Source organism: Crocuta crocuta, unplaced genomic scaffold (genome assembly GCF_008692635.1).
Source record: "Crocuta crocuta isolate KB4526 unplaced genomic scaffold, BGI_CrCroc_1.0 scaffold246, whole genome shotgun sequence".
NCBI lineage: Eukaryota > Metazoa > Chordata > Mammalia > Carnivora > Hyaenidae > Crocuta > Crocuta crocuta.
Window position 1 is genome coordinate 3,467,170 of NW_027531902.1, and position 11,641 is coordinate 3,478,810.

Here is an 11,641-nt window from a genome sequence, read left to right on the forward strand (position 1 = left end):
CGCGCCCCCTAGCGGGGAAGGCGCACACACACATGACGCTTGTAGCAAAAAGTAGACTTTTATTACAGCAGCAACTGAGGCGAATCGAATGGCCCCCCAGGGCCACCACTGCAGCACCACCCTTCTCTCCCGCCCCGTCCGCCCCAGCGGGATTGTAGAATTCAGCTCCCCCAGCGCCCGTGGGCCTCCTTCCACACAGGCTGGGCGGGAGCCGGCAGATCAGCTACTAGCCCCCAACTAGAAGGCGGCTGCTGAGAAGGCCCAGGCCCACGTCTGTGCAAAACAAGTAAACAAAGTGCAGAGGGGAGGAAGAGGGGGGAAGAGGGAGGGTGATGCTCAGAACCAGGGAGCCCCAAAGCCCTCCTGAATAATAAAGGAGAGAAGGGGCTTCACAGGGTAATACTGACTGGGGGGAAGGGGCAGGAAGGCTGTTGCACATCTAGCGACGGCCACAGCTCTGATTAGGGGCCTGGCCCGAGTGAGCTCTAAGAGGAGACGGTGACAGCGGCTGAGTTGAGGGTGCTGTTCCTGGCAAAATTGAACTTGTTCAGGGTCTCCTCTAGCAGAGAAGTCAGTCGGCTCTGGTCAGCCTGGGGGAGAAGAGCTCGGTGAGACGGGGCGAGAGGAGAGGAGAGGAGATTGGAGGCAGCCAGGGCGGCCGAAGGCAGAAAGCTCACCTCGCTAATGAAGCCCAGCTGCACCAGCTCCGCTGCCAACTCAGGGATGTTCTCATCTGACAGAGAAACGGGAGAGGGTGAGCACCGTGTGGGAGCAAGGGGCCCAGAGCCCTTCCAACGGGGTTACCCCCGGCTGGCAGAGAGCACCACAAGCAAAGCTGTAGGACCCATGCTCCAGTTTTAGGAGCTGTTTAAGACACCCGTTCCACACATCAAATGTGCTCCTGCCTGGTAACCTTCCCCACCCCTGCGAATGCCTCTCACAGATGAGGCTCAAAGACTCATCCTCCGAGGGAAAGGAGACACTCACTTGGCATCAGGTCACAGCTCAGGTGCCGGTTGAGTTTGTCCTCCAGCTTCAGAAGAAGCGTCAGCTGGAGAACAAGACAGTCAAAATATGAAGCACCTCTTCTCCACCCCCCGTCCGCCCAGCCCTCTGCAGCCCTGGCCCTGAGCCTTACATGGTGTTTGACTCCCTCCTCCACTGACTCGATGTTGCACTGCATCAGCACCACCTAGGGAGAGGGCACAGACAGGGTCACTACAGCAGACACCAGTCAATGAAAACCCCCAACAGCTGGAAGGCTTTCCAGTCCACAGGACAAGCTTGCTAGAAAGCAGAAACAGTCTTTTCTCTAAAGGACAAAGCCGTATTTAACACGTCCTCTCTCCCTTCCACCACGACCACAGAGACCTCCACACCCACAAAGCAAGCCCCACCTTGCGGGTCTCCACCTCAGCTGGTTCAGGTGTTGGAGTCTTGACAGAGGGGGGCACAACAGGTGATGTCACCTCCTCCTGCTGTGGCTGCTGGGGCCGAGGTAGCCCAAAGGCTGTCAGGGGGTAGATCCCATTCCTGGAGGGAGATCAAGACAGGTCACATGGGCTCTGTGAATGGCTCAGGACACCCACCCAGGCTTCCTCAAGCAAGCCTTTCCTCTCACCTGACATCTTCGAGGAATTTATCCAATTCCAGAGCTGGTGACTGAGAGTACCTGCAGGAGCAAAGAGAGAAAGCAGGTGAAAGGAAGGAAATAAGAAAACAGCAGTTTCAACAATTACCAAAGAATGGACAGTTAACAGAACCCTCAGGGTGGCAGTGACCAATCTGTCCCTTTCAGACCCTCTCGGTTAGTTACTCACAAAGTCTGAACTGGTTCTCTTCCTGGTCCTGCAGGGATTTCAGCCAGTACAGCACTGGTATCCATGTTTTTTGTGATCTCCTCCAGAGCATTCTCTGGGATCATGTCTGGAAGGCATAATGAAATGGGAAGTTATAGAGGGATAGTCAGATTAATGTCAGGGGTCCTGGGAGGGTAAAAAATTCCTTTGGAAAGGGAAGAGAAAAGAGCGTGCTAGTGATAGTTATTAAGGCTCCAGATGGGAAGAAAATTCCTAGCAGGGCCAAGGGGACTCACGTTGGTGACCCACAATGCAGTGGGCAGCAAGGAGTTTGAGTGAGGGCACTTCAAACAGTGCTGGGTGGAACAGAAGTTCTCTGGCTGTTGGTCTGCGAGCAGGCTCAGAATGCAGGCACTTTTGAATGAACTCCTAGAAAAAGGAACAAGGAAGTAGAACAGACATCTGGCAACCAGCCCACTGTGTTCATCTTTATCTCCCTCACTATACTTAGCACAGACTTTGTACATACTAGGTGGTCTGCACAGACTGAGGAAGCAGACTATTAAATGTATCTGAAAGGGCTCTGAAAATTCTAAGGTATTAACATGAAAGCTATTGTTCACTGTCTTTCTGGTTTTAATTATCTTTCTGTTCTCCAACCACAAGCTTCCTCTTTCCCTTACTATTCAAACTTAACGAATTCTTTTTCCTTATTTCCTACTTCTCTATTAGCCCACACACTGCCCACTCACTCCTCTTCAACTCTCACCAAACCTTCTGTTTCCAATCCTATCTGTTGTGACCAACGATACTCACCATCTTTTTACTTCCCAGCCCTACAATTTCTTTTGTCTCCTACAATCACTTATTAAATTCATTAATCACTTATTAAATTCCTTTATTTCCCAGCCCTACAATTTCCTTTGTCCCCTATAATCATCTATTAAGTTCACTGGCTTTCCGCAAGGCTCACCCCACCCCATCCCACCTCCCCTAGGTCCCATGACAATCAACCTGCTTTTCCTACTTAGAAACGTGAAGGCCAGCAAGGTTAGATACCTAAACTGTTACTTGAATGCCCCAACCTAATGCTGAACACTAGCGTCAGGACTTCACACTAGTCTTCCTGTCACACTGTCTAATGATTTACTAACTATTCCTGTTTGGACCTTCCTGTCCAGCCTTTACTTACTATACCCTATCTACTGATCCATAACCTTATACCCTTTAAATCTTAGCTGGTTTTTTCAGGGCACTTTCCCTACCTAAAACTATATATAAATATAAAATGCAAAATAATGAATTTAGTTCAAACTGATCAGTTTGGGGTTTTTTGTGTTTTTTTTTTAATTTTTTAATGTTTTTTACAATTTGCTTCTGAGACAGAGAGACACACACACACACAGCGTGAGCAGGCAAGGGTCAGAGAGAGAGGGAGACAGCGCCCCTGATCAATTTGTTTAAAAATATCAAGATGGTTGTCGGGGCACCTGGGTGGCTCAGTCGGTTAAGCATCCAACTTCGGCGCAGGTCATGATCTCACGGTTCGTGGGTTCGAGCCCCGCGTCAGGCTCTGTGCTGACAGCTAGCTCAGAGCCTGGAGCCTGTTTCAGATTCTGTGTGTCTCTCTCTCTCTGACCCTCCCCTGCTCACGCTGTCTCCCTCCCTCTCTGTCTCTCTCTCAGAAAGAAATAAAACATTAAAATAAGAAAAATTTTTTTAAAATATCAAGATGGTTGTCTGAAGAGCATATACCAATTACCTGAGATAACCACTAAGTTACTTTACTTCTAGGTAGACACACCTAAATTAACATATAACCTTTACCACACAACCTTTACCCCCAGTGCTACCCATCTTAAACCCTAACCTCTGTGTGTATGTACAAAACACAAGGTAGGCACCACCTAGGGAAATATTCACTGCTTTTGCCTGTCCTTTCTGCTTTCTGTTCTCTTGCTCTTAGAAAAGAGCATATTCTTGGGGCGCCTGGGTGGCTCAGTTGGCTAGGCGTCGGACTTCAGCTCAGGTCATGGTCTCGTGGTTTGTGGGTTCAATCCCCACGTCGGGCTCTCTGCTGACAACTCAGCACCTGGAGCCTGCTTTGGATTCTGTGTCTCCCTCTCTCTCTGCCCCTCCCCTGCTCACGCTCTGTCTCTCTCTCTCGTTTTCTCTCGAAAAGAAAAAAAAAAAGAAAAGAAAAGAGCTTATGCCCAGTAAATAAAAAGGAAGAAAAACCTAAAGATGTTTCAAAGTCTGTTAAGGAGAGAGTGATCCAGAAGATGTTTACCCTCTGTAATGGGTCTTCTAGAAGCTGGATGGCACTGCTGATAGCTTCTTGTGGCACATATGAGGACTCTCCATTGCCCTGAATTTCCAGCACTGCCATCTGCAGTGAGGGGGAACAGAGAAGACAAGCAGAAACTTCAGAATTTCAGTGCTCCAGAATCACTCCCTCAAGACCTTTCTTGTCTTCCCTCCATTTCCCCCTTCTGTCTTCTAATTTGACCCCTTTCCGTCACCACTGCTTGTGGTTTCCTCACCTCCAGTGCACACATGCCAAAGGAGTAGATGTCCACTGCTGTTGTCACATTAGTGACTTCTAGGGGAAACAGAGAAGGTTCTGGTGAATCAGAGGATGGGGGCAGGGGGGTAGCAGAAATACCTTTTAAGAACTTTTTGTATGCCAGCAGAGAAGGACTGGATTATTCAATTACCTCTGTGCCTGAGGTTATAAGGTGGAAACCTGGGGAACAGGGAGAGGGCAGAGAAACTGAGATGCCTTACCTCCATACTCTGGTGCAAAGAAGTGTAGATTCTTCTGCTCTTCCCGACAAGTCTTCACATGATTGTTGATAGTGTCAGGAGCCACTGGGAGTAGGGGAGATACCCACAATCTGACCACCATCAACAAAGCATAGTCTCACTCCAGAGAGAGGTCCCCAAAAGCCAAATTCTCTCCTGAAGTCTCTAACCCTCAAGGCGCAAATATGTCCCTTTCCCATCACGAACCACAGACTAAACATGAATACCACCTACTTCCCTTTTCTCAGGTCTACCGCTTCTCATTTACAGTCCCTAATTCTGAACCAACAAACACTCCACACTAAACTAACAAGTATACAGGGGGAGCTGGTGAAGGAGCGACGAAGGCTAAAGTAAAACTTTTGCTTGTGACCTGTTCACCTTTCCCAAAGCTCAGGAATATCTAATCCCTGAACACATGAAAATGGTTGGTCTAGTTCTTTCAGCCACCCTGCAAATAGCATAAAACCCAGGCAGTCCTTCCTAATCTGGAACAATTAAAGATCTCGGAACTTGGATAAAGAAGAAGAAAAAGAATTAACATACAACCAACTAAACAACCTCCTTCTTACCCACCTTTGCTGACTGAAACTCAAACACAGCTCATAGTTGAACCAATACCCTTGAATCGGTCTCACTTTTAATCCACCAAAATTTTGGACTCCTGCTCTACTCCCTTATACCTCAACAGTGCTGTCACAGGGCTGAACGAGGAACCAGAGCCGGACCCAGTTTGGACTCACTCAGATCATAAACAATGACTACAAATCACAGAGAGTCTGGGAGCACAGTATGATTCAGGGAACCAGCCTGATGATGAAGGGGAAAAAGAATCCAGGACATAAGCGGCCAGCCAGGCAGAATCCACAGGTTACAAGCAAGTTACGGAAGGGCAAGCAGGTGGAGGGCTGGTAGGGAGAAGCCAAGCAGGCATCAGTAGGCAGGGGAGGTAGGCAACAGGGCTTGCTCCCACGACTGCATGCACTGGGCAGCCGCAAAGGGGAGCAGAGGGAGCACAAACAGAGCCCCAAGTGGGGCAACAGGGAGCTCTCACCATTAGCAAAAATCCTATGAAAGACTGTTGGGAACAGAGCAGCCCGTAAGCGGGAGGGAGGAAAACAGAGAAAAGTTGTGAGCGATGGAGCAGCCAAGCCCCAGACAAATGGACACACAAACCGCACACAGACACGGCACACAGAAATGTTATACACTGCACACAGATACACGGCAAATGGAAGCACTCACAGCAGGCACAGCCTGGAACCTCCTTTGGTAGGGTCTGGCCCCAGGGCTCAAGTCAGATCTTAGACCCATCTCTTGCCGTTTCCCAACCTCCTATCAAGATCTCTGAATTAACCCACTTCCCTCCGAAAAGGTGTAAGATTAGACCCTGCCCCCTCACTGACTGGCCTCTCCCTGGGAATTACCCCTAGCAAAGTCCTAACTCTTACCACCAGCCCACACCTCAGAATTTTGCCCTATTCTCCCCACTCCTTTCATCTTACCCCCATGGTTCCCAAATTCCCGAGGCTCCCCTGCCCAGAACCTCTCCCTCCCCTCACCAGAGCCAATCTTGATGAGTCCGTTGTGCTGGATGAAGATGGTGTCACAGGTCAGGTTCCCATGGATGATGGGGGGGTCACAGGAGTGCAGGTAGCTGTGGGGGCACTGGGCTGTTAGAGGGGCCACTGGGAAATTAAGGGCAGGGGGAACCCAAGGGTTAAAAGGAGCAAGGGCCTGGTCTCCTGCTGGTCACCACAAAGATAATCCCCACACTCTGAATCTCCATTATGCCTGATGAGTTAAATAGCTGGATAAGCACTGGGAGAAAGAGGTGGGAGATATATTGTGGTTAGGGCATTAGAATAGACCCTTTAAAAGACCAAAGGGGCCTAATCTTGAAAGTACAGGACCCAAAAAAGCGGGCAGAGGCAGAAAAGAACAGCAGAGTAGTGCCCTAAAATCTGAAATAGGGGGAAAACACACCAGATCCTACTTACCTAAGGGCAGAGAGGATCTGAGTGCACCAGCGCTTCCAAGCCTGGAACAGTTTGATCAAAGGGTCAGCAGTAATCCCCTCTCTCAACCTTCCAAGCAGTTCCCCTGATTAGGTTCATAATTAATATAATCTTTTGAAAAGCCCCCAAATCAGCCTAAAGCTTTGTCTGCTCTCCCTCCATACCTTTTCATTCATAGTCTTGTGGTTCTTTTTGGTCTTCTTCAGAAATTGCTTAAGACTCCCAGATGACATATATTCTGTGATAAAAATGACCTGGGGAGGCAAAGCACTCAAATAAGACCTTACAGTAGAAATGGTCCCCTGTGCAGTGACAGAGACACCACATATATATTCGATTTGGAAACGTGGGGGTGGTGGCTATTGTTTCCAGTTTTCCTCCTATTGTTGTTAGCACCACTTCCTTGGGTTTAACAAGACAAAGAAAACTACTGAACAGTAAGATCTATGGGAAGGAAATAAAAGTTCACTCGTTTCTGCCCCATCTATAACAAGACAAAAGGCATACGTTGTAGGCAAAGCCATACTCTCATCTGCCCAACAGCTAATTCCACTTTCATTTCAAAACTACCTTGTTTTCATTTCTAAATGTAAGAAGAACAATAAACGTAGCTAGGCTCTTTGCAGGGAGCTCAAGAAAAAGTTCTTACCCTGGCCTTGTTCTCTTTAATGTCAGCCCAATACTTGTGAAACTTAACAATGTTGAGATGTTCCAACTGAATCAGATTATCAAACACAGCACGGACCTTTTCCTGAAAGCAGGGGAGACAGTGGAATAACAGAGTTCAGAAATCACTGTAATTCTGAGAAGCCATTCCTCATCCCTCCCCAGAAATGATGTAACCCCAATTACTCTCCTCAGCAGCTTCCCGACACCAATCCCGCTTTAACACGTGCATGGTCACATCCTAGAGGCTACATCCTTTCAGCACTACCTACCTCCTGCAGCTTGTAGTTCTTGCGCTCAGAAAACTGGACCTCGTTCCACACAACCTCTACACCCTCCTCTGTATCCATGGCCAGGTATGCACTGTCAATACCTGGTACGTTCCGTTGATTCACCTGAGAATTCAAATGAAAAGGAATCATCAGAGTTTCCTTATAAGCCCTCCATTTTAATACTCCACACATCTGTTAGAGTTTGGTCTGGCCCTCTGGGACTTTCCCCTTCCACTTCTCACCTCTCAGAATTCACTCTCCCAAGAGTGACACTACCACCACCTTACCTCTTCTCGCCTCTTCTGCCAGCGTCCACATGGTGACTCTTCCAAGATCTCAGACTCATCTTCACTTTCTTCTTCTTCCTCTGGAGAAGCAGCTGAGGTCGTGGAGGTCACAGGAGGTGACACTGACGTCAGGCCAGGAGCTGAGGATGAGGATTCTACCTTGGGGTCTGAGCCACTGCTGACTACTGTCTGGGACTCCCCTTCCGACATGCTGGAACGAACACTCAGGCCTGCATTGGTTGGGGCAAAGATGGAGGGAGAAGGTAGAGTGGGTCAGGATAGATCTATAAAGATTTCATCCTAATAACCTCATCTGGGGATAAAAAGAAAATAAAGCAGGTTTCCTTTAAATCCCAAATCAAATTAATCCTGTCTGAAAAATAAAACATTAACTACTCTCTTAGTCTAGAGAAATTATCTTTTTTTTAAATATTTTCTTTTTTAAAGCTTAGTTATTTGAGAAAGAGAGAATGTCCCAAGCAGGCTCTACACTGTCAGCTTGCATCCTGACATGGGGCTTGAACTCACAAACCGTGAGATCATGACCTGAGCCAAAATCAAGAGTTGGATGCTTACCCAACAAGAGCCACCCAGGCGCCCTAGAGAAGGGAAGCTATCTTGGTTGAAGATGACCCACCCAAGAATGGCAAGCCTAAGATTTATGACAATGAAACCCTCCTCCTTGGTAAGGTCCAAATGAATAGCAAAATCAGGGACACCATTCCTTCTTAGCAATACTCACCCAGTAGCCTTCCCTTTGAATCCTTATCTGCCCCTATTTCCACTGTGTTCAAGAACTAGCTACATGGGCCCTGTTCAGAACAGATGACTCCAGACCCCAAAATGTTCTACTGATTTAGCCCTAAGGCTTGACCTGTAGCACTCTGAGCCAATTTATCTAGCTGCAACTCTCAGCTGATTTATACCACTAGAACTAATTCTGGTATTCACTATCTAGCTCTTCTATACACAGATCAAGTCTGCCAGTCCATGCTGAGGCTACCCTTGGGCCAGGTGACTGACAGTGGTTAGTGACTTCATTCCTGATGACTTCACCTTCTCTGTGATGGGAGTGTGCAAATGGGTATTGGTTAGCAACATTTTTTTTCATTCACTCATTCAACAAATGTTTATTAAGCACTTATGGAGGCCACGTACTGAGCTAGGTACTTGAGACACAATAGTGAATAAAATAAATAAGTGCCCACATTCATGGAGCCACAAATTTAAAAAAAGGTCTAGGACTTTAAGCTTCCAGCTTTCATTTCATTCACATGGCTCAAAGGCTCCACCCTCTCAGATACTAGATCTGATGGAGACTTTCTCTCAAGTACAAATAACTCAAGATACAGCCGTTACAGAAAAAAGTACTATACAGTATAACATTTTTTTCAAAGCACACTACTATTGGAAGAAAAAATTCTCAAAAGCTAAATGTCACTAACATGTCCAGTCAGTGACAACCGCCACTGAATGTTAAGCCGTATGTCTAGAAACAAAGGCTGTGAAGGCGTTAAAACCTGTATGCTGGGCTCAAGGGGGTGCTCCAGGATACAAGTGACATCCTGGAAAGTACATCTGCTCCTCTAAGTCAGTTGAGAATACAGAAGCCTTTGATCAACACTTATCTTTTGAAAAGCCCTTATTTTAGAACTCCTGGATACCCACTTCTGCCCATCTCTGCCCGAATCAGGAGATTCTTATTAGATGACATTCTAGTAAATACCAGAGGACAACAAAGCACTACAGAAAAATCTGGCAAGATATTCTTTCCTGTCAGTTTTTTTTAATGTCTGTTTATTTTGAGAGAGAAAGAGAAAGCACAAGCAGGGGAAGGGCAGAGACAGAGGGAGAGAGAGAATCCCAAGCAGGCTCCACATTGTCAGCACGGAGTCCAAGTCAGGGCTCAAGCCCACGAACCGTGAGATCATGCATAACCTCAGCCAAAATCAAGACTCAGACACTTAACCAACTGAACCACTCAGGTACTCCCTTCCCTGTTATTTTCTAGGTCCTGCCTATCATAGATTTTATTCAACCAGCCAAGAAAGCTACTATCTGTAAGTCTTAGTAATCTAAGAAAAACAAGTTAGAGATCATTTCCCTTTTTGTTCCCCTGAAAAGTAGCTAAGAAAATGGTAACAAAGTTCATATGGATAACTCTCTAGCGCAGCTATATTTCTAGAATGCATCTTGAATCTGAACAGCTAAGTATAATTTCCAGCTAGATTATAATGGGAAATAAAACCTGTAGAGCCAATGGGCTCTAAGGAAATTTCTAGACCCAGGGCACAGAGAGTAGAACACCACCAGAAAAGCCAAACCTTTACCAGTCATAGGCATGTCCCTGGAATGTGCTGGTCTTCTCCCTCCCCAATCTTTCCCCAGCAGGCAAAATGAAGATAATGCCCAAGATCTCCCAATCACTTCCCTTACTGATGAAGAATCTTTGAAACGCTGCGAGTTTTGTCTCAGAGTCGTTCAGAGGTTTAAGAGATCACATATGGAAAAAGGCCATTTACTGCCCCTAAAAGAAAATCTCCTCGCCACCTCCAGCCACCCCGAGAAGTATACTGTGTTCGCTTCAGAGCAACTTGGGTAGATCGTCGCGCAAAGTTTTTCTCGGAGACTTTCATTTACTGGACTGCAGCCCCTCTGCATTTCAACTTCCTCAGCAGCAGCTCTCGGGCCACAGGCCTCTGGGCTGCCCACACCCGGATCAGACCAGAGGGCCTCTGGGACCTACAGGACGGTCTGGTCAGACGTCAAGAAGCGCAGTGGATGGCTTCACGCTCCAACAGGTCGCCCAGCCCGCCGTCTGCAAGGGAGCAGGGGCAGTCCCGCAAGCCCGGGAGCCAGCGGCGGCCACCTCATCAAAGGCCAGCCCTGCGGCGCCGTCAGGGGNCCTGCCGGGGTCCCAGCGCCCTGGGCCGCGGAGGCCGACCCTTCCGCCGTCTCGTCGAACCCCTCCCTCCCGCTCACTCCCCTCGGTGCTCACCTCCCGACTTCGCTCCCCGCAGCCTGCGCTTCAGCTCCAGCTCGGGTTCGGGGCCGCGGACCAGAGAGACTCCCTCACAGCTGCGCTCCGCAGCGCAACCGAACTGTGGGCCCCGCCCTCGCGGCGTCCAGACCAACAGATGGGCGGTGCCGCACTGCCGTTGGGTTTCCATTGGATGAGGCTGTCACGATGGGCGGTGCCCTGCGAAGACGGTCGCTCGCAGGCAGTCTTGGACACGGTCTCCTCTTCTTGAGCCTGTCCGGCGGAGACCTCTTGGAGGCTTTGGGTGTTCTGTCTCAACTGGGGCTGGTCTCTATGTCCACCCCTCGTCCAGTCCAGGTGCCTCCGATGATTCTGCTAGGCGAAAGGCCGGCCTTCCCTCTCTTCTTGAAGGCGCCATGACAGTTCTAGTCCGACTAAGAGACAAAAGGAGCGAGAGACGTAGTCTCAATCTGAGAGGAGCGCCCACCCACTTTCATTATGTGGGGGTGAGACTGCGCAGGACGCCAGTTCTTCAAAAAGCGTAAAAAATTCCCTGAACACATTCTAAAAATGAATAGTTAACGCTTCGTGATTGCATAGCACAGATATTTGCCCAAACTTTGCAAGAGATTTTCACAGATAACTCGTTTGATCCTAAGAAATTGAAATTACCATTCAACGCTAGTTGACAAATGCAAAAAACTGAAACAGAGGCATTAAACTATTCACCAAAAGTTGATGGGGGCCAGATGTAGCATCCAAACAGTAAGATTTGTCAAAGACTTCCTTGAAAAGATGTTTGGAAAGAATTTGG

The 11,641-nt window shown here is 48.1% G+C and overlaps 1 protein-coding gene across 2 annotated transcripts; it reads right to left on the reverse strand.

Annotated features, from left to right (window-relative positions):
* Positions 1–39: 39 nt before the first annotated feature.
* NRBP1 (nuclear receptor binding protein 1) lies at positions 40–11,239 on the reverse strand. Of its 2 annotated transcripts, none has more exons than XM_077774092.1 (18): positions 10,846–11,239; positions 7,848–8,077; positions 7,561–7,683; positions 7,272–7,373; positions 6,787–6,876; positions 6,605–6,645; positions 6,167–6,261; positions 4,587–4,670; positions 4,343–4,401; positions 4,090–4,188; positions 2,096–2,228; positions 1,821–1,926; positions 1,622–1,672; positions 1,398–1,533; positions 1,139–1,192; positions 988–1,051; positions 678–733; positions 40–590 (listed from the first exon to the last, which is right to left on the reverse strand). In XM_077774092.1, exons 1-18 carry the CDS (start codon positions 11,015–11,017, stop codon positions 486–488), a joined length of 1,800 nt encoding a protein of 599 aa, XP_077630218.1. In that variant the 5' UTR covers positions 11,018–11,239; the 3' UTR covers positions 40–485. The 2 variants fall into 2 exon arrangements, with proteins under 2 accessions (XP_077630218.1, XP_077630219.1); XM_077774093.1 differs by lacking the exon at positions 10,846–11,239 and adding an exon at positions 10,594–10,679.
* Between the last annotated feature and the right edge of the window lie 402 nt (positions 11,240–11,641).